The 24,609-nt window shown below is 42.4% G+C and overlaps 1 protein-coding gene and 1 non-coding gene across 3 annotated transcripts in view; one reads left to right on the top strand and one right to left on the bottom strand.

The window, feature by feature from the left end:
- Zyg11a (zyg-11 family member A, cell cycle regulator) overlaps positions 1-24,609 on the bottom strand; it is a 32,783-nt gene that overhangs the window by 1,791 nt on the left and 6,383 nt on the right. The window contains exons 3-14 of one of the 2 annotated variants that reach the window (XM_057784743.1): positions 19,182-19,933; positions 16,049-16,189; positions 14,330-14,506; positions 11,368-11,432; positions 10,599-10,698; positions 10,460-10,513; positions 9,472-9,633; positions 9,349-9,393; positions 6,623-6,817; positions 3,904-3,965; positions 3,496-3,593; positions 791-1,017 (exon numbers count right to left, since the gene is read on the bottom strand). In XM_057784743.1, coding sequence (XP_057640726.1) covers positions 836-1,017; positions 3,496-3,593; positions 3,904-3,965; positions 6,623-6,817; positions 9,349-9,393; positions 9,472-9,633; positions 10,460-10,513; positions 10,599-10,698; positions 11,368-11,432; positions 14,330-14,506; positions 16,049-16,189; positions 19,182-19,933 — 2,033 coding nt within the window. In that variant the 3' untranslated portion in view covers positions 791-835. Of the gene's footprint in view, positions 1-92; positions 1,018-3,495; positions 3,594-3,903; positions 3,966-6,622; positions 6,818-9,348; positions 9,394-9,471; positions 9,634-10,459; positions 10,514-10,598; positions 10,699-11,367; positions 11,433-14,329; positions 14,507-16,048; positions 16,190-19,181; positions 19,934-24,609 lie in introns of those variants that run through there. The other variant, XM_057784741.1, reaches the window with a different exon arrangement.
- Positions 15,089-15,151, top strand: LOC130884513 (small nucleolar RNA Z39). The gene has a single exon (XR_009058040.1). It is a non-coding gene; the product is annotated as a small nucleolar RNA Z39 (small nucleolar RNA).

The raw sequence follows: 24,609 nt of genomic DNA, 5'->3' as shown, positions 1-24,609 counted from the left end.
GAACTTTAGATCCTTCTGTATCTTCTGTCTCAGGGCTTGGGTTATAGTTTAGAATGTGGCTTAGAATTCTAAGAATGAGTTTCTTCCTGAATTGACGCTCAAAGAGGGCTTACGGTACTACTCCAGTTAAGTCTTGACCAGAGGCCAGAAAGATGACTCAGCGGGTAAAAGTGCTTGCTACTCTTGCAAAGGAGTCAAGCTCGGTTCTCAGCTCCCAGCTGACAACTGCCTATAACTCCATCTCCTGCGGAATAATCATTCTGTACATTGTGAATATGTATTACTCTCACTGATTAATAAAGAACAAGGGTATAATCTGGAGTCATCAGCAGACACAGAGGGAACAGGAGATGAACATGCCATGCTAATAAAGGTACCAACACATGGAAGAGCATAAATATGGATTATGAGTTAACTTAAAATATAAAATATAAGAGCTAGTTAGTAATAAGCCTGAGCTATTGACCAAGCATCTGTAATTAATATAATCTACAGTGTTTGAGAGTGGTTATGGGATGGGAAAACTCTACCTACATCCAGTTCCAAATCCAATACCCTCTTCTGGCCTTTTTAAGCATTTGCCCAAATGTGTACATGGACACACACAAATTTGCATACACAGTAAGATCTTAAGTCTGGGCCAATACCAAGTCTCTCTGAGGTCTTTGTTCCTGTTGTGCAGGAGTAGGACCAAGCCTTTTTTGTAGCAGAAAAAAAAAACACCAAGATAGTCAACAGATAAATGTCGATAACTTATAAACGCCAACAGCTGGTTTTAAAATTCTGTTACCCAAAGGCAGAAGCTCTGTCCTTAAGCATCACCCCTCAAAGGCTCCTAGGTCAAAGAGGGCACTGGAGCTGTGGGGAGTCTCTGGTAGCTTGTGAAGTGCATCCGGAAGTCCTCCAGGATGGAGGCCGCCATCTGCTTCACCTGGGCATTGGCCTGACGGTTCTCTTGGATATCATACACGAGCTGCAGTCCTCCTTCTTCGACCAGCAGTTTGCAGTATTTGCCAGCTAGAAGAAAAACAAAAGCCCTTCTGTGGACAGCTTGCATTTTAAATGTTCCCAATTCACCACATTCACAGTGGAAAGGTTGAAGTCTTCGTGGCTCAAGAATTAACAGAGTAATTAGCATGGTGAAACCACAGATGGTCATTGTAGTACGTTTTTTTAGACAACTCTATGCTTCAAACACCTTTAGGTTTAGCACACCAGAGCTGGAGAAATGGCTCAGCAGTTTTAACAGCGCTCAGTTCTTTTGCTGGCTCCTCCTGGTAGCACCAAACAAAACTCCAATTCCTCAGACTCCAAAAGGCAGTCCAATGAGTTCAACCTGAACTACAGGATGTATGGTAGTTAGATAAAAGTCAGCATTTCTTGGCCGGGCGGTGGTGGCGCACGCCTTTAATCCCAGCACTCAGGAGGCAGAGGCAGGTGGATCTCTGTGAGTTCGAGACCAGCCTGGTCTACAAGACCTAGTTCCAGGACAGGCTCCAAAACCACAGAGAAACCCTGTCTTGAAAAACCAAAAAAAAAAAAAAAAAAAAAAAAAAAGTCAGCATTTCTCGAACTTGTGAAACTGGTTCCCATCTACTAAAAGGATCATTTCTCTCACCTCTGGCAGAAAGTAACTATAACATATTTCAAAATCCTGCCCTTCTCACCTTCTCCCCTATCATAAATTCCCTCCAGCTCATGAGCTTCCCTCCCCAGAGATACCCATTCTCCTTATAGCCTTGCTATTCAATGTTTGCATGTTCATGCGTTCTCTCTGTTTTCTCTATTCTCTAACCCCTGCTATTTTCCCCTCTCTGGCAGATAGCCCTGGCCATGTCCAGGTCTATTGGCCATGTCCAGTCTATTCCCCGCTGTGGACTCTTTTAGATGCTTCTGACTTCTCTTTCTCATATCTACAATAAAAAGTCCTTCCTCTTAGCCACACCATGGAGTGATCCTGTCATCAGTCTATGCAATTCCTAGCGCCCACATGGCAGTTCACAACCACCTGTACTTCTAGTTTCAGGGATTCCAACACGTTCTTTTCTAGCCTCCATAGGTTCCTAAAAGCAATGTATGTATGTAGACTGACTGCTTGTTCATTTCCCGGCCGCTCAGACCCAAATAACCACACAGAAACAATTACAACACTGTTCGGCCTATTAGCTCAGGCTTCTTATTAACTAACTCTTATATCTTAAATTAAGCCATTTCTATTAATCTGTGTATCACCATGAGGGCTCTGCCTACTGATGAGATTCTGACTGGCAGCTGGTGTTACTTGACATCTCCTCGACTCTGCCTACTTTCTCTATCTCTGTTCGGATTTCCCGCTCGGCTTTACTAAGTCATTGGCCAAAACAGCTTCTTTAATAACCAATGGTAACAAAACATATTCCTAGCATACAGAAGGGAATCCCATATCATATGTACACATACATACACTCTCAAGTACACAGTTGCAAATAAAGATTCTACATGTTTGGCTGAATGAATAGAGCAAAGGGATGATCCTGGAGCCAGAATAAAAAGGGAAAGAAGCTCTTGGGACTGGAGAGGCGGCTCAGCAGCTAAGAGCACTTACTGCTCTTCCAGTTCCCGAGGAACTGAAGCCTTCTTCCAGCCTCCATAGGCACTGCATATATATGGAATACAGAATCACACATGCAGGCAAAACACCCATACACATGAAACTAACACACACCCAAGCATGGTAACACACACTTTTTGTACAAGCAAATCCCAGGACACACAGGGCTACCTAGAGAGACTATCTCAGACACACAATGGAGTGTTAGTGATAAGTGACTATGGAAAAGCTGTAGAACTGCAGGCACAGAATGAGGCCAGTGCTGTGTAGTGCCTCACATGTGCAAGGCCGCAGACGCCAACCCTCAGCACCCGAAGACAAAAAGGGAAGAAGAGCAGCACAGCTCACGGTCTCACCTGTGAGGATGTCTGCGCTTACAATTCTGCAGCTTCTTAAAAACCAGTAAGACATTTTCACTTTCCCCTTATCTTTTGTATTTCCTTTAATAATTTTAGGTTTCGTTTAAAAAATTAATGTGTACATGTAAGTACCTGTGCAGGCCAGAAGATGGAATCAGGTGTTGTGTCACCCAAAGGTGAGTGCCAGGAACTGAAATAAGTATTCGTAACCACTGAGCCATCTCTCCAGTGGTTCTCAACCTTCCTAATGCTATGGCCCTTTAATACAGTTCCTCATGTTGTGGTGACCCCCAACCATAAACTTTTGGCTTTTCGAGACAGGGTTTCTCTGTGTATCTGTCCTGGAACACACTCTGTAGACCAGGCTGGCCTCGAACTCAGAAACTCACCTTCTCTGCCTCCCAGATTAAATGCACCACAACTGCCTAGTTTTACATTTTTGTTTGTTTGTGGGGGAGAACATTTTATTAAAATCAATTCTAAACTCATCCATTGCTCGGATATTAGCTGGAAAACACTTGCTCTGAATGCACATTGAATACATACGGTTTCTACTGCAGACATGATGCATGGCCCACAGTGCCCAGAGCTGAACTTCTGGCTGAGAGAAGTTGCCAAGGAGTGGAGAAAAGGCTTTGAAAGATCTGCAAAAACACAAAGGTGTCAATTCAGAAATCTAGGATATAAAAGTCTGTTCTGCATGGAGACAGGTAAATTATGCAGTCTATATTGGGGGGTGGCTTTATTTAAGAAACAGTATTTCATGTGACAGCATATATTCACTGTCTCATTGTAAATGAACGAGCACATGCTGGTAGCCTCTTTTCATAAGGAAAACTTAAGTCTTAAAGCTTTCCTTAGAATTTACAGGAGGCTACTTGACCTAACACTTTATCACTGCATCGCTGCAGAGGAGAGGACACGGAAGGCAAGGCTGACTGCTGTAAGACTTACCTGTAAGTCACCAATGCCGACATCTTACACTGTGAACTTGGCCAATTCTGGAGGGTTACACGCTGCACTCAGGAGAGGAGAAACAGAGTATTGTGTTACTGTTGAATTCTATGACTTACAAATCATCACAGTAGGCTAGTTCATACAGACATTTTCTTTCTTCCTTCCTTCCTTCCTTCCTTCCTCTTTCTTTCTCTTTCTTTCTTTCTTTCTTTCTTTCTTTCTTTCTTTCTTTCTTTCTTTCTTTCTTTCTTTCTTTCTTTCTTTCTTTCTTTCTTTCTTTCGACAGAGTTTCCCTGTGTAACAGTCCTAGCTGTCCTGGAATTAGCTCTTATAGATCAGGCTGGCCTCGAACTCACAGGGATTCCTGCCTCTGCCTCCTGAGTGCTGGGATTAAGGGCGTGCACCACCACGGCCCGGCCTACTTAGACATAGTTCAAACAATAATTATTTAAATTATGAGGCTGATTTTAAAAACTTTATATGGCCGGGTGGTGGTGGCGCACGCCTTTAATCCCAGCACTCGGGAGGCAGAGGCAGGCGGATCTCTGTGAGTTCGAGGCCAGCCTGGTCTACAAGAGCTAGCTCCAGGACAGGAACCAAAAGCTACAGAGAAACCCTGTCTCGAAAATCCAAAATAAATAAATAAATAAAAATAAAAACTTTATATGTACCTATTTGCCAAATCAACTAGATAACCACAATATGTGTAATTTATGGACAATTTGTGGGGAAAAACTGCAGTGGTAGGCTGGGGTGTAAGATCTCAGTAGTGTTGGGCAGATGCCTTTATTCCCAGCACTCAGAAGGCAAAGGCAGTTGGATCTCTGTGAATTCAGCCTGGTCTATATAGCGAGTTCCAGGACAGACCTCAATGCAACACAAAGAAACCCTGTCTCGAAAAACGAAGCAAAACAGCTCAGTGGTGAGTGCTTTGCTAGCTTAGCTTGTTGTGAAGCCTTGTGTCAATCAGTGCCTAGTGTCCTGAGAAGGATGAGGACAGGACTAAAGGACTCAGCAGTTAAGCACTAATTGCTTTTGAATCCAGAACCGCATGGTGGCTCACAATCATCTAAAACTCCAGTTCCAGGGGATCTCCCTCTTTTGGCCTCCAAAGGCATGGCACACAGACAAACAGGCAAACATTCGTGCACGTAAAATTAAAAAAGCAGGGCTGAAGAAATGACCATTGATTGCTCTTGCTTAGGACCTGTGTTCAATGCTGAGCACCCAAATAGTAGCTCACAACAGTCTGTAACTCCAGTTTTAAGGAATATGATGTTCTTCTTTGCCCTTCACAGGCACTGCACACATGGTGCAGAGACATATACATGCAGAGAAAATATCCGTATATATAAAAGTTAAAGGTGTAAAAAAAATTTTTTCAAACAAACCAAAGACCTCTTTTTAAAGAGAGTGGACTGAATATGGCTTTCCCTACACACTTTCCTTAATTCTTATTTAACAGAATGGTAAATCTGTTGTTTTTAAAACAAAAGATCCATCCTTTCTTCTTGCAAAAGATGAACATAGAGCCACTATATTTCTCCAAGCATTCACAAGAAGCTATCTTTAAAGCAAGAAGAGACCGCTAAAACAAATGTCCACAGGATTTGAAACAGAAGCAAACAGAAAACAGAGTAGATTGAGAAATTATTGATTTAACAGATGCACCATTGGATAAAGTTAAAAATACAAGCCGGGCGGTGGTGGCACACGCCTTTAATCCCAGCACTTGGGAGGCAGAGGCAGGTGGATCTCTATGAGTTTGAGGACAGCCTGGTCTACCAGAGGTAGTTCCAGGACAGGCACCAAAACCACAGAGAAACCTTGTTTTAAACAAACAAACAAATACCAATGGACAGGCGGTGGTGGTACACGTCTTTAATCCCAGCACTTGAGAAGCAGGCAGATCTCTGAATTCGAGACCATCCTAGACTACAGAGTGAATTCTAGGACAGCCAGGGCTACAAAGAGGAACCCTGTCATGAAAAACAAAAACAATAAAAACAAAGAAACAGCCGGGTGGTGGTGGCACACGCCTTTAATCCCAGCACTTGGGAGGCAGAGGCAGGTGAATCTCTGTGCGTTCAAGACCAGCCTGGTCTACAAGAGCTAGTTCCAGGACAGGCTCCAAAGCCACAGAGAAACCCTGTCTCGAAAAACCAAAACCAAAACAACAACAACAACAAAAAACCAAAAACAAAAACAAAGAAACAAACAAAAAGAATGGAACTTCTGAGGGAAAAAACACTGGCATACCAGGTACTTTCTTAAATGAACTAGAGGTGGGATTGAAAACAGAAAGTTGACTGGGCTAGGCCACTGACTACATACAGTCCCACCATTGTGAAGCATAGGGAAAGAGGAATGTCAAAAGCTCCAGGTCTTCCTGGGCTACAGAGTAAGATCTTGTCTGAAGAAACAAACGCAACAAAAAACACCAAGAATCTGGTTGAAAGAATGAAGTGATTGACCTAGATACCTCTGCTAATTTGACAAACAACCTGATGAACAATTACGGGCAGAAACACAATACTAAAGAGACAGGACATCTAAGTGCTGTAGAACTCTAAAATAACTCCAAAGCCACACAAAAGCTAGGTATAGTAGCCCACACATTTAATGAGATGAGTGGTAAATTTCAATAGACATAGAATCTTTCTAAAACTCAAGGAAAATAAATTGTCTGAGGAAGAAATTACTCTGGATTTTGTACCAAGTGCTGGAGAAGATGACTCCTCTGTAGGTCACGGGATAGCCAGTGCTGTCTGTCACATGTCAGATGGGCTATCACGCCTGCAGCAAAGTAGCTCACTTCTATGTTGGTGCTCTGGAGCAGACTGGTGACATGTTTCAAAACATCTTCTGTCATCAGCTTGGGAGAAAGCTCTCTGACTTCAGCTACGTTGTTCTACAGGGCAGCAAAACACAGCAGGGCAGGAATTGAGGAAAGACCAGGAACCAGCACCTTCCCTACTGCTCCCTTTAGACACGGTCTCAGAATTAGAGCAGCCTCCTCCCTCTGAACTTGGCTTATGACTCAAGTCTCACCTCTTCATGAAGGACACGATCTTTAATAGCAAACAGAATAAAGCACCTACTAAGTGCTGGGCACAGTATGAGAGAAATAAAAACAGCTTTATCTCTCAGTTAATGTTTAATCCTGCAAAGAAATTTGACCTTCAGCAAGACTAACTTGTCAGCCTTGCCAGTGACTGCCTGAAGTAATCTAGGTCTAACACAAATGCTTACGTTATCTATCAATTTAAAAATGAAAACTGTCCTGTTGTTTTAAACACATTGCGTTCTTTTTCTATGCTGTGTAATAAATTACCACAAACTTACTGGCTTAAAATAACACGCATTTATCATTTCACAGCTGCCGCGGGGCATGAGACATGACAGTGAGGTCTCGCATGGTCACAACTTCATCCAGCCTTACTCAGAATTCATTTCCTGTGACTGCAGAACTAAGACTTACTTCAGTGTCTTATTCAGCTCTTACAGGGTATCTGAAGTTCTTTGGAATGTGGATGTCCCTCTTTTCCAACCACGCATTCACTGACATTGAGGCAGTGGAAGCTTTCTATGTGTGTTACTTTTGCAAAGTTAACATCCTGTCAAAGTTGGCAAACTATTGGTTAGAAAGAAGTAAAGGACCTGCTCATGCTGGAGGGAGAGGTTTGTATGGAGACAATTAAGCCCCAGAAGCCTCACTGTTTCATAGAGTAGATCGTTAAGTCAGCACTTCAGCTTCTGCAGTCCTCAGGTCCAGACACTAGGATGTCCAAAGGAATCACAACTATAAAGCGACTGCCCTGGTTTTGAGATTCGGACTAGTCAATCCTTCTTTAACCAGCTAAACCCCTTGTTGATAACATGACCTCCATGTTAAGCTTATCTAACATTAGTCCCAGCAGAAACACAAGTTACCATTAGCATAACTCTGAGAAAAGTCCTCATGAGTCTTTAGCAGTCTACCAGGCTTCCAGGTGGACTAAAATCATATGTTATATTGGCAGATGAGATGTTTTTCATCTAAAATATACAAGACTTCCATTCAACTTTGTCGGACTATTTTCTACTGTTTTTCTCTTTTTCACCTTTTCTCCAAATTCCAGCTCTTCTGGAAACAACTTTCTAAATTGTGGGATTTCCTGGTCAAGAGACAATACAGACATATGAATTTAGAAGTCTGAAATTTTTAACTGCCTTGACAATCTGGAATTACAGGAAGGCTGGATCTCTTGTGAATTCAAAACCAGCCTGGTCTACAGAGTGAATTCCAGGACAGCCAGGGTGGTTACATAGAGAAACCCTGTCTCAAAAAATAAAATAAAATAAAAATAAAAAAAAACATTAAGTGAATAAATATCTAGTTTCACTATACTGTGGAGTTGTTCTTTGAACCCTGCTTGCAGTCCAGAAGCTGGATCTTTTGGGTTATGAGAAATATACTTGTTCATGTGTGTTATGTCTGTGCAGTGCACATGTGTGTGGAAGTCAGGTGTCTTCCTCAATCAGTTGTTGCTTACATATTCAGACAAGATCCCTCACTGAGCCGGGCGGTGGTGGCGCACGCCTTTAATCCCAGCACTTGGGAGGCAGAGGCAGGCGGATCTCTGTGAGTTCGAGACCAGCCTGGTCTACAAGAGCTAGTTCCAGGACAGGCTCCAAAACCACAGAGAAACCCTGTCTCGAAAAACCAAAAAAAAAAAAAAAAAAGATCCCTCACTGAACCTGGGGCACAAAGATTTGGCTAGAACAGCTGTGAACCCCAGGGATCATCCGGGCTCTGCACCACCAAAGCTGGAATTAAGTCATGCATCACCACATCCAGCTTTATCCAAATTCGGGTTTTCATGTTTGCACGGCGTGCACTCTACCTACTAAGGTATTTCCCAGTCTCTTGTTTGTTTGGCTTTAATTTTTGAGTCAGGATCTTCCTATGGAGCTCAGGCTGGCCTCAAACTTGTTAGCTTTCCTGGATCTGGGATTATAGTCACAGGCACAATACACATCACCTACATTTTCAGTAAATAAGATAGCTGTTTTTTTTTTAACTTTTATTTTTATTTTGTGTACCATGTGCACACAGTACCCACAGGGCCGGAAGAGGGCATTGGATTCCCCTAGGACTGGAGTTACAGATGGTTATGAGCTGCTTTATGGGTGCTGGGAATCAAACCCAGGTCCTCTAGAAGAGCAACCAGTATTCTTAATCACTAAGCCATCTCTCCAGCCCCAGATATCTATTATTTTAAGCCACTAAGCTGTGGGTTATTCACAGCAACAGGTAACTAACATACAAGGATTATCAGTTTGCTCAGAATATGATTAAATTAATCTATGCATCTAAACTGACTATAGCAGTGCCCAACACAAGGTAAGTAGTAGTTAAGTATTAGTTTTATATAAATTAATTCAAACAATTCACCTTACCAAAAGACCAAGTACTGTGCTTTGTATCAAAGGCTCGGAAAACGTCTGTCAAAAGAACACATAGGTTACTACTACACCACAAAAGAAAGAACTTTATATCTAAACTCAATCCCACCTTCCCACCTCTAAGACTTGGATGATGACTGCCAATCCTTCATTCTCAATAAAGTACTTGCAGGCTGATGGAGACTCATCTGTAAGATTCCAAAGTGCTTTCAGAGTAAACAAGAAGGTGACATCTTTTAAATTCTCGGCTGTCTTTTTTCTGATTATTGTTAGAAGCTCCTAAAAACCAAAGAGACAGAGAGTTAAACCACTCCACTCTTGTATAAGAAAGGGAAGAGGAACCCTAAAAGTAGGAGCTGGGAATATAGCTGGGTTGAGTACTTTTGAGTTTGAGGCCAGCCTGGTCTACAAAGCAAGTCCCAGGAAGCTAGGACTATTAGAGAAATCCTGTCTCAAAAAATCAAAACAAACAAACAAACAAACAAAAAACACAAAAGTGTCCACTATATCTGGTAACAATCCTGTTTCTCCGGTGAATATGTCCACAGACTGCTCACCATTTAGATACCATATTTTCACTCTCCTCGATCATTACTTTTTATTATTCAGGAATGTGCCGTTCATTTGCCTCATATCCAGCCAAATCCAACTCTCAATTTTGTCTTTCTCACTCAAACACTCAGCTGTATTTCATACAACCTCTTCTCAAATAAGTACAGAATAAAAACCCTTTTAGAAGCTGCATTAAGCTGGTCGGTGGTGGCACACACATTTAATGCCAGCACTCAGGAGCATAGGCAGGTGGAACTTTATTAGTTCAAGGCCAGTGTGATCTACAGAGCGAATTCCAGAACAGCCAGCGCTGTTACACAGAGAAACCCTGACTCAAAATAAATAAATAATAATAAAGAAATTAAAAAATTCATACACATTATAAAAAAGTCACTTGAAAACAATAAATGCTTCATTCATAAAATTCTTTTTTTCTTAATGGTATCACGGGTCAAGTTGAGCGGTAGAGCATTTGCCTAGCATGCACAAGGCCCTGGGTTCAATCCCCAGATGGTGGGGCAGGAGTGACGATCCCCTCAGCTCACCAGCTCACCTTGACTGTCATGATGAGCTCTTCCTGAAGCTGTTCAGTCTGCTCAGGCAGGAGCTGCAAGCAAACAGAAAAGCCAAGTGAAGTGGCCAAGTTTTCCCAAGTCTAGGAAGGGGAAATGGTGCCTCTGGTACATGCCTACCTTCAGGGCTAGGATAGAGATGATGGTCACTGCCATTGTTTGCATCTTGGGGTTCTCAGACTTGCACAGCCACCTCATAACAAGCTTGGCAGCATCAAACCTGAAAAGTAGAATTTTTTCTCACAGGTACATAAAATTTATAAAATTATAAAAAGTGAAAATAAATTCTTTCTTCTCCTTCTAAAAACATCTATCCACAGTTCAAGGCTGACAGTGGAAAGGCTCCCGAGGTACAGCCCCTCCCTGAGAATAAATCAGTTAAATACATGGTGGAGCTCATGAGGCCCCACCCCTCCCTTAGAATCTATCCAGTTAATGGCTTATCTCAGAGGGAGGGATATTTTCCTCACTGGTGTGGCCTGTGGCAAATTGCCCGTGCCCCTCCATGTAAATAAACCCTCATTGTTTATTTCCTGTAAGTAAGCCTAATTAAGCTAACAGGTTCACAAATGACAAATGAAAAGCAGAAGGAAGGATGAGTAGTTGGGAAGAGGAAGAGGCTCAGAGTAGAAGGGAACAAGAAGGTACTTGGGGCTGAATAATAGCAATACATTATATACAGGCATGAAAATATCATAAAGAAATCCAGTATTGTGTATAATACGTGCTAAGGAAATTTTAAAAGTTAAAGTAAAAATGTCAACTTCTGAAGCCTTATCAATGAAAATAAGAACATTTCAGAGAGACTCTAGGAGAAGCACACTCCAGTAAGAAGAGGAGTAGCCAAGTGCTGCTGGCCTGAACTCAATAAGATGTTTTATGTACTTGCCTGTCAAACGGAACGTCACAAAGAATCCTGGAACTGGTTAAGGAGAGAAGGCAATTCTTCTGTAACTTTTAGGGAAGAAAAGACAGACACTCATAAGCAAACTCCATTCTGAGCCAGGTTAAGATACGTGGCTGGTGTGACCTATGGACACCTCACTACCTATGGAGTCCTCTCCAGGATTTTAATTTATTCCTACAGTTGGAATAAAGACTGAATTATACCCTTTTTTTTTTTTTTTTTTGAATTATACTCTTAAAGACCAAGTCGCAAGCTGGAGAGATGAGTCAGTGGTTACTGCTCTTCTAGAGGACCTGGGTTCAATTCCCAGCACCCACATGGCAACTCACAACTGTTTGTAATTCCAAGATCTCTCGCACAGACATACAAGCAGGCAAAACACCAATGCACATAAAATAAAAAAAATCATTTTTTAAAAAGACCAACTCCCATTTTTTAATATATCTTTTTTCATTTTTGCCTACATGTTTGTCTGTGTGAGGATGTCAGACCTCTTGGAACTAGAGTTACAGACACTTGTGAGCTGCCACGTGGGTGCTGGGAATTGAATCCAGGTGCTCTAGAAGAGCAGCCAGTGCTCTTGTTTTGCTGTTTTGATTTGATTTTCTTTTTTCTTTGAGACAAGGCCTCTCTGTAACAGCCCTGACTATCCTGGAACTTGTAGACCAGGCCGGACTCAAACTCACAGAGATCCGCCTGCCTCTGCCTCCCATGTGCTGGGATTAAAGGCATGGACTACCTACCACCATCCAGCTGCAGCCAGTGCTCTTAACTGTTGAGCCATCTCTCCAGCCTGGGAGGGATGACCCGAACCTTCATTTTGTTAAAAGTTACATTAATTGTGTGTGTGTCTGTGTGTGGGTGTGCACATCACAGCACACATGCAGAGGTCAGAGGACAACTTAGAGTAACCCGCTCTCTCCTTCCATCGTGTGAGTCCTGGAGATGAAACTTGCCTTACCAGGACGGGTGCAGGCGCCTTTATCCTGAGAGCTATCATGTGTTCCAATTAGATTGAACACATTTATGCTGCTGAACAGCCACCATCGCAGTCAAGATTTCAGCAGCCATGTCACCTACCCACTCTTTTAGCATGTTTTGCTTGACTCATGTTGTTTAGGGTTACCTGTGTTTCATGTACCAGTACCTCTGTCAGACTCCTTTAAACAAACACATGACATTTGAGTACCTATTCATCTGTTGTTGGTCACTCCACCTTTTGATGACTCCAAATTAGGACACTATGAACATTCACATTTAAATTCATTGTGTGTGTGTGTGTGTGTGTGTGTGTGTGTGTGTGTGTGAGAGAGAGAGAGAGAGAGAGAGAGAGAGAGAGAGAGAGAGAGAGAGAGAGAGAGAGAGAGAGAGGTCTGTGTGTTTACTTGAATATCTTCCTTTATTCCTCTCTACTTCTTTTCCTTCCTTCCTCCCTCTTTTCCTCTCTCTCTCTCTCTCTCTCTCTCTCTCTCTCTCTCTCTCTCTCTCTCCTTCTTCCTGGCTTATGTTTTTGAGACAGTTTTACTAGGTATCCCTGTGTCTGACTCCCTGCCTCTGCCTCTGAGTGCTGGGGTTAAAGGCGTGCATGCAGCACCACCACCAGGCAGCTTTAGGAACTTAAACTCATGCCTACAGAGCAAGATCCTTTACCACTGAGCCATCTCCCTAAGCCCTCAACTTTTATTTATTCATTTATTTATTTCGAGGGGCCAGGGACTAAAACTTACAACCCCATGCATGCCAGTTAGGTGTTCTGCCACTGAGCTGTATTTCCAGCCCAAGAACTCTTAAATTTGGGCGGTTTTATTTTCTGGTGCTGGAGCTAGAAACAAGGATGTTGGCCTCACCTAGGTTAGCAAGTCCTCTTTCACTGAGCTATGTCCCCAACCTTGAAGAAAAGCCTTTGCTTTTAGTAACCTAACCTATCTTTGATTAGTGATGTAAAAAATATTTTCTCCTAAACATTTCATGACCTTAACTTTTATACTTAGGTCTATGATTTCATTCACCTAATTAAAGATATTTTATTACCTTCACTTAGAAAGGGAGAGAGTGTGTGTGCAGGTGCATGAGCGCACACATTTGTGCATCAGAAAGCAATTTACAGGAGGTGCAGTTTGTTTTGGTTTGTTTTTCCCCTTCCATCCTGAGCCTCAAGGATCAAACTCAGATCTTAAGGCTTAGCATGTTTACCTGCTAAGTGCTAACTTTTACTTTTGGCCACAACTCAATTTCCTTTTTTCCCGGGATTTGTTTGTCTGAGAGGGGATCTCATGTAGCCCTGTCAGGCCTTTAACCCCACAAGTAGTAGCAGAGAATTACCTGCTCTTCTGGTCCTACTGCCTCCACCCCAAGTGCTAGGATTATAGGTGAATGCCATCACACCTGCCTGATAATGTTAGTGGATGGATTTTTTTTTTTTTTTTGGTTTTTTTTTTTTTTGCTTTGCATTGCTTGTTTTTGTTTTTTGAAACAGCCCTAGCTGTCCTGGAACTAGCCTCAAACTCAGGCTAGCCTCAAACTCAGGCTAGCCTCAAACTCAGAGATCCACCTGCTTCTGCTTCCTGAGTGCTGGGATTAAAGGCGTACACCACCACCACCTAGCAAGTGGATGTTTCTTAGTAAATGGTTTTTTATTTATATATATTTGGAGACAGGGTTTCTCTGTGTAGCCATGGCAGGCCTGGAAATCGCTCAGGTTGGCCTCAAACTCAGAGATCTGAGTACGATACCTCTGCCTCCAAGCACTGGGATTAAAGGTGTATACCACCACGCCCAGCTTTCTGAGTAAATGCTTCATTGCATATCGATATTTCCTACTTTTCTCTATAACATTGAGTACTATTTTATCTATAAAAGAACAGAAAACTGCAGTTCAGTAATATGTATTTTCCCTGAATTTGCTCTAAGGCTAAATATTAGTCAGCAATTTAATTCAAATTACCTGTTTGTAGAACGGAAAATTCTTCGTTGCTTCGAAGAGTAGACAGGTGACTTCTGACAACAAACGAACAGGCATTCCCTTAGCCAGGTTCTCCCGAATCAGGTTGAGGATACAAGCACTACCTGTGAACTGCACTGGCAGATCCTGTGGGTGATTCCTCATTCCTATAGCAACAAGCTGAAGATAAATTTGTTTTAGAGGGACAAGACACCATTAAAAATTCTGGTGGCCAAGCAGTGGTAGCACATGCCTTAATCCCAGCACTCAGAAGGCAGAGGAAGTATATCTCTGAATTTGAGGCCAGCCTGGTCTAAAGAGCGAGAGTTCCAGGACAAGCAAAGCTACACAGAGTAACCCACCCCCCACATTGTCTTCAGTCTATTTTGGTACAACTGTCCGCTTATTGGGTTAATAACAGACTTCCTATTCTTAGCATTTATTCTGCAGGACATTGAGGAACTGCTGCAATTGCTTCAAATCCAAATGAAGCCATTAACTTGCTAGGTAGCTCTGGATCTGAATCTCTTCATGTGTGCCACAAATTGTATGATCATTTCCCAAGTCACCATCCAAGGTACTGTGACAAGCACTATAAGAGACACAAACATCAGAAAGATTATACCGTTTGGGGGATATTTCCTGAGTGCTGGGATTAAAAGCATACGCCACTATCGCCCAGTTAAATTCTCTTTTTTAGATTTACTTTATGAGTGTTTTGCCTGTATGTATGTATGTAAAATTAAATTTTAAAAATGAGTTTTAAATGTGAGGAAGCAAGTCAGTGTGGATAAACTCAAGATAGTGTGAATGCTTTCTGATGTGTAAAAAATAAAAATAAAACTGAGCTTATCATTTCCTAAGCCAAAATTCAGCTATAATGTATCCCAAGCTGGCCTTGCCAAAGATAACCTTGAACTTCTGATCCTCAAATCTTTGCATCCTGAGTACTAGATTCACAAGTATGTATCACTATTCCAGGTAACAGTTCATTTCATTTTGTTCTGTTCTTGCTTTCTTTCAGAAAATCTGACTTTAGGACAAGAAATATAGCTCAGTTAATAGAACACTTGTCTAGCATAAACAAAGTACTGGGTTCCAAGCCCAGGACGGCATAAGCCAGGCATGCAAACACGCCTGAAAACCTGGGACTCTTCTGCAGTCCTAGCACTTGGTCAGAAGAGAATCGGAAAATCCAGGCTGGAGCTGGGACTGTAGCGTAGTGCTACAGCGCCTCCTACCACACGAGGTGTACTCAGTCACCCGCACTACATACACTGGACATCATGGCACATGCCTGTAATTCTAGCACCTGGGAAGTAGATGTGGGAGGTTCAGTGATTCAAGATCATCCTCAGTAACATGAAGCTTAAGCCCAACCTGGGACATGTGAGACTCACAAAAGAAAAAGAATGAAAAAAATCAGGTATGAGAGTTTTAAGACCAAACAAATAAGTACATGCATAGGAAATGTCTAGAGCAAAGTGAATTCAATTCCTATAAATTCCTAACTCCTGTTTTGTATTTTAAAAAGATAATACAATGCTACTATTATCTTCCGGCAGTGCTCAATAAACAGTTTTTTTCGTTTGTTTTGAGACCCGGAACCCCCACTGACCTGTCCTTAGCCTCCTCTAGAATGTTGGGGTTAAGGGTGCGCACCACCATACCTGCTGGTAAACAGCTTTCAATGCCCAGGTAAGGTGAGACCTCCTGAGGTACCTTTAGAATGGCAGGCAGAATGGCGTGCAGTGAGAGCGTCTCTGTGAAGAGCATACAGAGTGTTTCCTTCATAAAACACGACCTGTTCCCATACCGGCTCAGGGCTTCACAGAGCTGATGCATGTTGGCTCCTCCAGCAACCTGAAAAATATGGAGTCACGGGAAGCTTCACCTCCTCACACAAGCATCTGGGTGCCCACAGCTTCAGAGCCATAGGTGTTTAGTCAAACACCCAGGTGTTTACAAAGTTGTTCCCATTTAGTCCTAATTCTAAGAGAATCTTGTGTTTCTCAACCTCCAATTTACAGATCTATCCTAGGAGCGAAATGTGCAGCTCGGTACCATAACAAAACAAGCTGGTGATGGTGTCAGAGTCAGAACTGACACCAGATGGAAGTCCTAAACTACAGTTCAGTTATGCCTGGAATCCCAACACTCGGGAGGCAGAGGCAAGAGAATTCTCAAATCTGAGACCAGCACCCTATCTGAATCAAGAACTGGGGGGTTAAAGACAAAACTCATAAACCCTTAATTGGCTGTGCTTTGGAGATTTGTCTTGGTGAAGCCCAGGGTACAGTTCTAGTGCAAACAGCAAACAAGCCACACAGGAGTGTGCAAAATTCCAACAATCAACAATCACAATGGAGGTCTATGGGAAGATTCATACAGGAGAAAACATCCAGTCAAAGCCGGAAGGCATAGAAAAAGGAGAGCGCTCGTCCTCATCCTTGGTACTAACCCTATTTCTCATATGCCATAACTCTTGGGTGATGAGTTGTTTTTTATTATTGATTTTACTGAGTTATACATTTTTCTATTTTCTCCTCCCTTCTTCTCCCCTCCCCTTCTACCCTCTCCCATAGGCCCCATGTTCCCAATTTATTTAGGAGACCTTGTCTTTTTCTACTTCCCATGTAGATTAGATCCATGTATGTCTCTTTGATGGTCCTCTTTGTTTTCCAGTTTCTCTGGGATTGTATTGTAGGCTGGTTTTATGTCTTAAAACAACTTATGAGTGAGTATATATTATATTTGTTTTTCTGGGTCTGGGTTACCTCACTCAATGTTTTTTAGATCCATCCATTTGCCTGCAAATATCAAGATGTCTTTTTTTCTGCTGTGTAGTACTCCATTGTATAAATGTACCACATTTTCCTTATCCATTCTTCAGTCGCAGGGCATTTACGTTGTTTCCAAGTTCTGGCTATGACAAACATGAACACATGTCCTTGAGGTACAATTGAGCATCCTTTGGATATATATCCAAAAGTGGTATTGCTGGATCTTAAGGAAGGTTGTTTCCTGACTTTCTGAGAAATCGCCACACTGACATCCAAAAGGGGCTGTACCAGTTTGCACTCCCACCAGCAATGGCGGAGTGTTCCCTTTACCCTACATCCTCTCCAGCATAACTTGGCATCAGTGTTTTTTATCTTGGCCATTCTTACAGGTGTAAGACGGAATATCAGAGTTGTTTTGATTTGCATTTCTCTGATGACTAAGGATGTTGAGCATTTCCTTAAATGTCTTTCAGTCATTTTAGATTCCTCTGTTGAGAGTTCTCTGTTTAGGTCTGTACTCCATTTTTTTTTCATTGGATTATTTGTTCTTTTGATGACCAATTTCTTGTGTTCTTTGTATATTTTGGACATCAGCCTTCTATCCGATGTGGGGTTGGTGAAGATCTTTTCCTATTCTGTAGGCTGTCGTTTTGTTTTGTTGAGCGTGTCCTTTGCTTCTCAGTTTAAGGAGGTCCTATGTATTAATTGTTTTTCTTAGTGTCTGTGCTGCTGGGGTTATATTTTGAAAGTGGTCTCCTGTGGCAATGCGTTCAAGTGTACTTCCCACTTTCTCTTCTCTGAGGTTCAGTGTGGCTGGCTTTATGTTGAGGTCTTTGATCCATTTAGACTTGAGTTTTGTGCATGGCGATAGATATGGACCTATTTTCACTCTTCTACATGTTGATATCCAGTTATGCCTGCACCATTTGTTAAATATGCTTTCTTTTTTCCATTTTATATTTTTTGCTTCTTTGTCAAAAATCAGGTATTCGAAGGTGTGTGGACTAATATCCGGGTCTTTGATTTGATTCCATTGGTCCTCCTGTCTGTTTTTATGCCAATACCAGGCTGTTTTCAGTACTATAGCTCTGTAGTAGAGTTTGAAGTCAGGGATTGTGATGCCTCCAGAAGTTCCTTTATTGTACAGGATTGTTTTGGCTACAGGATGATGCATTTTAAACAGCCCATTTGATTAGCCTAAAGGTGACAGGTCTCCAGATTTTCAACCATACCTTCTACTACACCCTCTCCTGTAGCTGTTCTCCAAAACATAAGGATTTAAGAAAAAAGAATACTAGACATGATCAAGTTTTCAACATTCCTTGGTAGTAAGGAACAAGGAAACAAAAACTAAACAGAAGAGATACAACAAATAAGGATCTTACAAAATGAAAAGAAAATTTAAAACCTCCCTCATTCCCTTCATCTTCCCAGCACTCAAACTGACAAGAAAGTGCTTTTGTTCTGTTGAGACAGGGTCTTACTGCACAGCCCAAACTAACTTGAAACTCACAATCCACCCGCCTCTGCCTCCTTAAGTGCTCTTTTTTTTTTTTTTTTTTTTTTTTTTTTTTTTTTTTTTTTGGTTTTTTGAGACAGGGTTTCTCTGTGGCTTTGGAGCCTGTCCTGGAACTAGTTCTTGTAGACCAGACTGGTCTCGAACTCACAGAGATTCACCTGCCTCTGCCTCCCAAATGCTGGGATTAAAGGCGTGCGCCACCACCGCCCGGCTTAAGTGCTCTTTAAAAAATTATTTTTTCAGGGATCTGGAGAGGTGGCTCAGTAATTAAGAACACTACCTGAGCCCAACAGTGGTGGCACACACCTTTAATCTCACCACTTAGGTGGCAGAGACAGGTGCATCTCTGTGAGCTGAAGGCTTGCCTGGTCTACACAGTGAATTCCAGAACAACCAGGGCCATGTTGAGAAACCCTGTCTCAAAACAAAAAACAAAAATAAAATAAAAACTATTAAGGACTCTATATAAGCAAGCCAAACTAATATAGATTCTAATGTACAAGAACATATAATGTTCTGAACAAATAAAACAAAAATGTATGTTAAAACAAACCTTCAAGCCTTGCTTTGTGATAAAGAAATTAGCATAACCAGCATTCGTGGACAAGAGTCCCACAAACCGCATGTCAGGCCGCTGCTGTAGAAAGGATTCCACAACTTCATCGGTGATGTCAAAGCCCCCAGAAATATCCAGGGATACTAGGTTGGGCAGGATGTTCTTCTGCTGTAACAGACAAAAAGCCAGGTCTGACCTGAGATGCTTGTGATTAGAAATATCAAGGTGAAGCAGGCATTTCAGCTGTCTGAGGACTGCAAGGATCTGTGGACTGGTCATGGTCAGACACTTCAGACAGTGCATGGTGAGAGATCTGAGTCGGTCCTTACAGGTGAGGAGTGCAGAAATATTAGTGACCAGAGTATTGGAGATGTCCAAGTTTTCCAGGTTTGGTAACTGAGAAACGCTCACTAGGTCTTCACTCCAAAAGGACATGTTGGCCACGCTTAAAGTGCGAATGCCAACGAACTGACCCAAGGCCAGTAGTCTTGAGTCTTGAGGGACACTAGCTGAGTCTAACAGAAGGCATTGAAGGTTTTCCTGGATCCAGGCACTGCTTTGGAGAGCGTGGATGATGTCTGGGGCTAGAAGCTCAGAGTCAACTGAGGTGGCATTCACTTGAACAAGCTTGTGATGGCAGAAAGCTCTTGTGAAGGCTGCTGCCGAGAGTTTAGCTCTCTGGATACTTATCCGCTTCAGATTCGTTTGCTTGCCTTGGAAAATGGCTGCTGTTCTGTCAGTCAACTTGCCTGTAAGAGAAGCAGAACCGCTTACAACGACAACCAAATCTCATGCCTTTCCTGGCCGTGATGCAGCAGTGAATGAGGACAGACGCTACTAAAAATTCTGACCAAATTTACTGCTGCCTGCTCTGTGCCAGATGCTGTTCTAAACACTTCACTAAGCTTACCTCGTTCGTGTTTTGCACTAACACTACAGGGGAATTATTGGTACTTACTGTCAGATAGATGAGGAAATGTAAGAATTTAATTTGCCTAAGGTCAATTTATGGAAGATCATACTTCGGAGCTCAGGCTAATCTATGCCAACCTTGTTCAAAGAAACAAAGCATAAAACCAAATAGGTGAACAAACAATAAGCAAGTAACCCCATTATAATCACTTTAGGGTAGGTGGGGGGTTCAAGACAGAGTCTCACTATGTAGCTCTGGCTGTCCTGGAACTTACTCTGAAGACCAAGCTGGCTTCTGCCTCCCCAGTGCTAGGGTTAAAGGCATATGCCAATACACCTGGCTTGTTCTGTTATAATCACTCTAAATCAAAATCCATGATGACTTAACAAGCCACTTACCTATCCCCGTTTTCTTTTTTAAAAAAATTTTGATTGATTTATGTATATGAGTGTTTTGCCCTCATGAGTCTACGGGCATCACGTGTGTGCCTGGTTCCCACGGAGGTTAGAAAAGGGCATCCAATCCCCTGGAACTGATGTTACAGATGGTTGTGACCTATATGGGTACTGGGAACAAAACCTGGTTTCTGCAAGAGCAACTGTGCTCTTTGCTGCTGAGCCACCGCTACAACCCCAGAAGACTTTATTGTCCTCATCTGTAAAACGAACAGCTTATACTAGACTCCACTTAGCAAAGATTTATAAAGCATGTATAAAGATTCCATGCTAAGCAATGGGCACATCAGACATCTGTGGCCCAAGGAACTCAATCTCGGAGGGTTCACCAGTAGATGATTAAAATACTTGTACATGCCAGGCTGTGGTGGTGCGCGCCTTTAATCCCAGCACTTGGGAGGCAGAAGTAGGCGGATCTCTGTGAGTTTGAGGCCAGCCTGGTCAACAAGAGCTAGTTCCAGGACAAGTTCCATAGCCACAGAGATCGAAAAACCAAAAAAAAAAAAAAAACTTGAACTCCCAGTAGGAAAATATGATTGATAAAACTGGGACAGGTGAGAGTGGTGTGTTTTAGGGAAGGTTCTGTATGTGTATTTTAGACAGGGCCTCCTTCTGTAGCCCAGCTATCACTCCTAGCTTATATTTATATTTTCAGAGAGACATAGCTGGGGACCATAGCCTGATGACGCAAGTTTGATCCCCAGGACCCATGTGTGTTGGAAAGTGAGAGCAGACTGACATCCATACGTGTGACTTGGCCGCTCATGTGCATGAGCACACACAAACATACAAATTAAAAAATTTTTTTTGGCCGGGCAGTGGTGGCGCACGCCTTTAATCCCAGCACTTGGGAGGCAGAGGCAGGCGGATCTCTGTGAGTTCGAGACCAGCCTGGTCTACAAGAGCTAGTTCCAGGACAGGCTCCAAAACCACAGAGAAACCCTGTCTCGAAAAACAAAAAAAAACAAAAAAAAAAAAAAAAAAATTTTTTTGTTGTTTTTTTGTTTTGTTTTTCGAGACAGGGTTTCTTTGTGGCTTTGGAGCCTGTCCTGGAACTAGCTCTTGTAGACCAGGCTAGCCTCTGCCTCCCAAGTGCTGGGATTAAAGGCGTGCGCCACCACTGCCTGGCACCACTGTCTTCTTTATTACTCTGAGTGCTTAATGTCAGGTTAAATTGGTACATGTTTCTAAAAAAAAAAAGAAAAAGAAAAAAGAAAAGAAAAGAAAAGAAAAGAAAAGAAAAGAAAAGAAAGAAAGAAAGAAAGAAAGAAAGAAAGAAAGAAAGAAAGAAAGAAAGATGCAAGTCTTTAATCCCAGCACTCAGGAGGCAGTGGCAGGCGAATCTCTCAGTTTGAGACCAGCCTGGTCTACTGAGCGACAGCACAAGTTTCAGGACAGCCAAGGCTACACAGAGAAACCACCACCTTCGAGACCAGCCTGGTCTACAGAGTAGTTTCAGGACAGGCTCCAAAGCCACAGAGAAACCCTGTCTCGAAAAAACAAAAAAAAAAAAAAAACCGGGCGGTGGTGGCGCACGCCTTTAATCCCAGCACTCGGGAGGCAGAGGCAGGTGGATCTCTGTGAGTTCGAGACCAGCCTGGTCTACAAGAGCTAGTTCCAGGACAGGCTCCAAAATCACAGAGAAACCCTGTCTCAAAAAACCAAAAAAAAAAAAAAGAGAGAGAAACCACCACCACCACCCCTCAAAAAAGAAGAAATAGCCAGGTGTGGTGGTGAATACCTGTGATCCCAACATTTGAGAGATGGGGGAAGGAGGGATCAGGAGTTCAAGAGCATCTTCAGCTACATATTTGATTTTGAGATCAGCCTAGAGGAAGATGTGTGAATCCCTGTCCAAAAAAACAGACAAACAAACAAAAAAAAAACCAACAAATTTTGGGACGGTAAATAACTAGAATGAATTCTACTGGAATGAGGTGGGGTCAAGAATGTCAACAAGGGGCTGGAGAGATGGCTCAGTGGTTAAGAAACTAGCTACTCTTTCAGAAAACTCAAGCTCAATTCCCAGCATCCACATGGCAGCTCATAACTGTAACTCTAGTTCCATGGAACCGAACACCCACAGCAAAATACCAACACACACTAAGAAAAAAAGTCAAAACAATACTAAACATGCTCTGTATTTTGGAGCATTTTAGATTTTCAGATTATGGGTGTTCAACTGTATTCCCAAATCCAAAACATTCCAGGACCTAAGCACATGATATGAGGCACATCCAACCCCTGCAGAACTCTCTAAAATACCCACATTCAGGTGGGGTGATGCAGGCTGTAGTCTCAACTACTCAAAAGGCTGAGGCAAGGGTTGCCTGCATGCTGGAGTTCAAAGGATGAGATCTTCATCTCAATAAATAAATAAATAAATAAATAAATAAATCAAGGGCTGAAGAGATGGCTCTTGCTACTCTTGAAGCCTACCTAGGTTCAGTCCCCAGCACCAACATGGCAGCTTAAAACATCTATAACTCCACTTCCAGGATCTAATGACCTTACTAGGCTTTCTTGAGCACCAAGCATACATGTGATACACATATGTACATGTAGAAAAAACACTCATACACGTAAAAAAAATCTTTTAAAAGAAATAGGTTTGTGTGGTGGTACATGCCTTGAGGCACAAGGATCTCCATGAGTTTGAGGCCAGCCTGAACTACATAGCACATTCCAGGCCACCTAGGCTACACTGTCAGACTCTGTTGATGGAGGTGGGTCATCTTTCTATCTGTTGTTTCATTGGTTAAGTAATAAAGAAACTGCCTTGGCCCCTTTAATAGGACAGAAAATTAGGTAGGCGGAGTAAACAGAGAGAATGCTGGGAGAAAGAAGCTGAGTCAGGAGTCGCCATGATTCTCCCACTTCAGACAGACGCAGGTTAAGATCTTTCCTGGTAAGCCAGCTCGTGGTACTACACAGAATATTAGAAATGGGTTAGATCAATATGTAAGAGCTAGCCAATAAGAGGCTGGAGCTAATGGGCCAGGCAGTGATTAAAAGAATACAGTTTCCGTGTAATTATTTCGGGGCATAAGCTAGCCATGCGGGCGGCCGGGTGCCGGAGACGCAGCCCTGCTGCTCATATTACAACACTCTGTCTCAAGTAGAATAATATTTTTAAAGTGCCAGTGAGATGCTCAGTCGATAAAGGAGCTTGCTGCACAGTCTGACCTTTGTCTCATCACTTGAACCACATGGTGGAGAAAAATCAACTTCTGGAAGTTGTCCTCTGACCACCACTCCTGTACACACACACAATATAAAACCAAATGTTTACTCTAAGAAAGCAAATCAAACATACCCTTTTATTCCTTCTCATTGTTCATTTCTTGTTGCTATTTTGATTTTTTACAGTTTATTTATCAGGTCGGAAGGGGGTGCACTGATGCCATGGTGCATGTGTGAAATCAGAAGACAACTCACAGAACTTATTCTTTCTTCCACCCACCATGTAGGGCCCAGGGCTAGAACTTGGGCCATCAGACTTAGTGTTCACTGCCCTTACACTAACTAAGCCTTCTTGCTGCTCTCTCCTTTGTTGCTGTTTTTTTCACCCCAGTCAGAATGTCCTAGAGCCCCGACTGGCCTCAGACTCACTATGAGCTGAAGAGGACTGGCATTCTGATCCTCCTGCCTCCTGTTCTCAAGTGCTGAATTTACAGGTATGTGCCATTGAGTTTGGCTCTGTGTGTGTGTGTGTCCTGAAACTCACTAGACATGTCTTCCACCACTGAGCTACATCTTCAGCCCCAAAGAAACTTTAAAGCTCACACCCATAGTGCAGAGAATAATGGAAGCGAATATAAGGATGTTAGAGAAGTCAGAGACTGATCAGTGACAATGGCTTCATTGTCTTTACCTATTAGCCTAGCAGCAAGAATAGCTTACAAAGTTAGATTATCCTGTAAAGATTGAGATAATCAAAGTAAAAACTGTAAATAAAGGTATTTTTCAATTTTTTTTTTTTTTTGATTTTTTGAGACAGGCTTTCTCTGTGGCTTTGGAGCCTGTCCTGGAACTAGCTCTTGTAGACCAGGCTGGT

This window comes from Chionomys nivalis, chromosome 11 (genome assembly GCF_950005125.1).
Source record: "Chionomys nivalis chromosome 11, mChiNiv1.1, whole genome shotgun sequence".
NCBI lineage: Eukaryota > Metazoa > Chordata > Mammalia > Rodentia > Cricetidae > Chionomys > Chionomys nivalis.
This window is presented reverse-complemented; position numbering and strand designations above follow the sequence as displayed.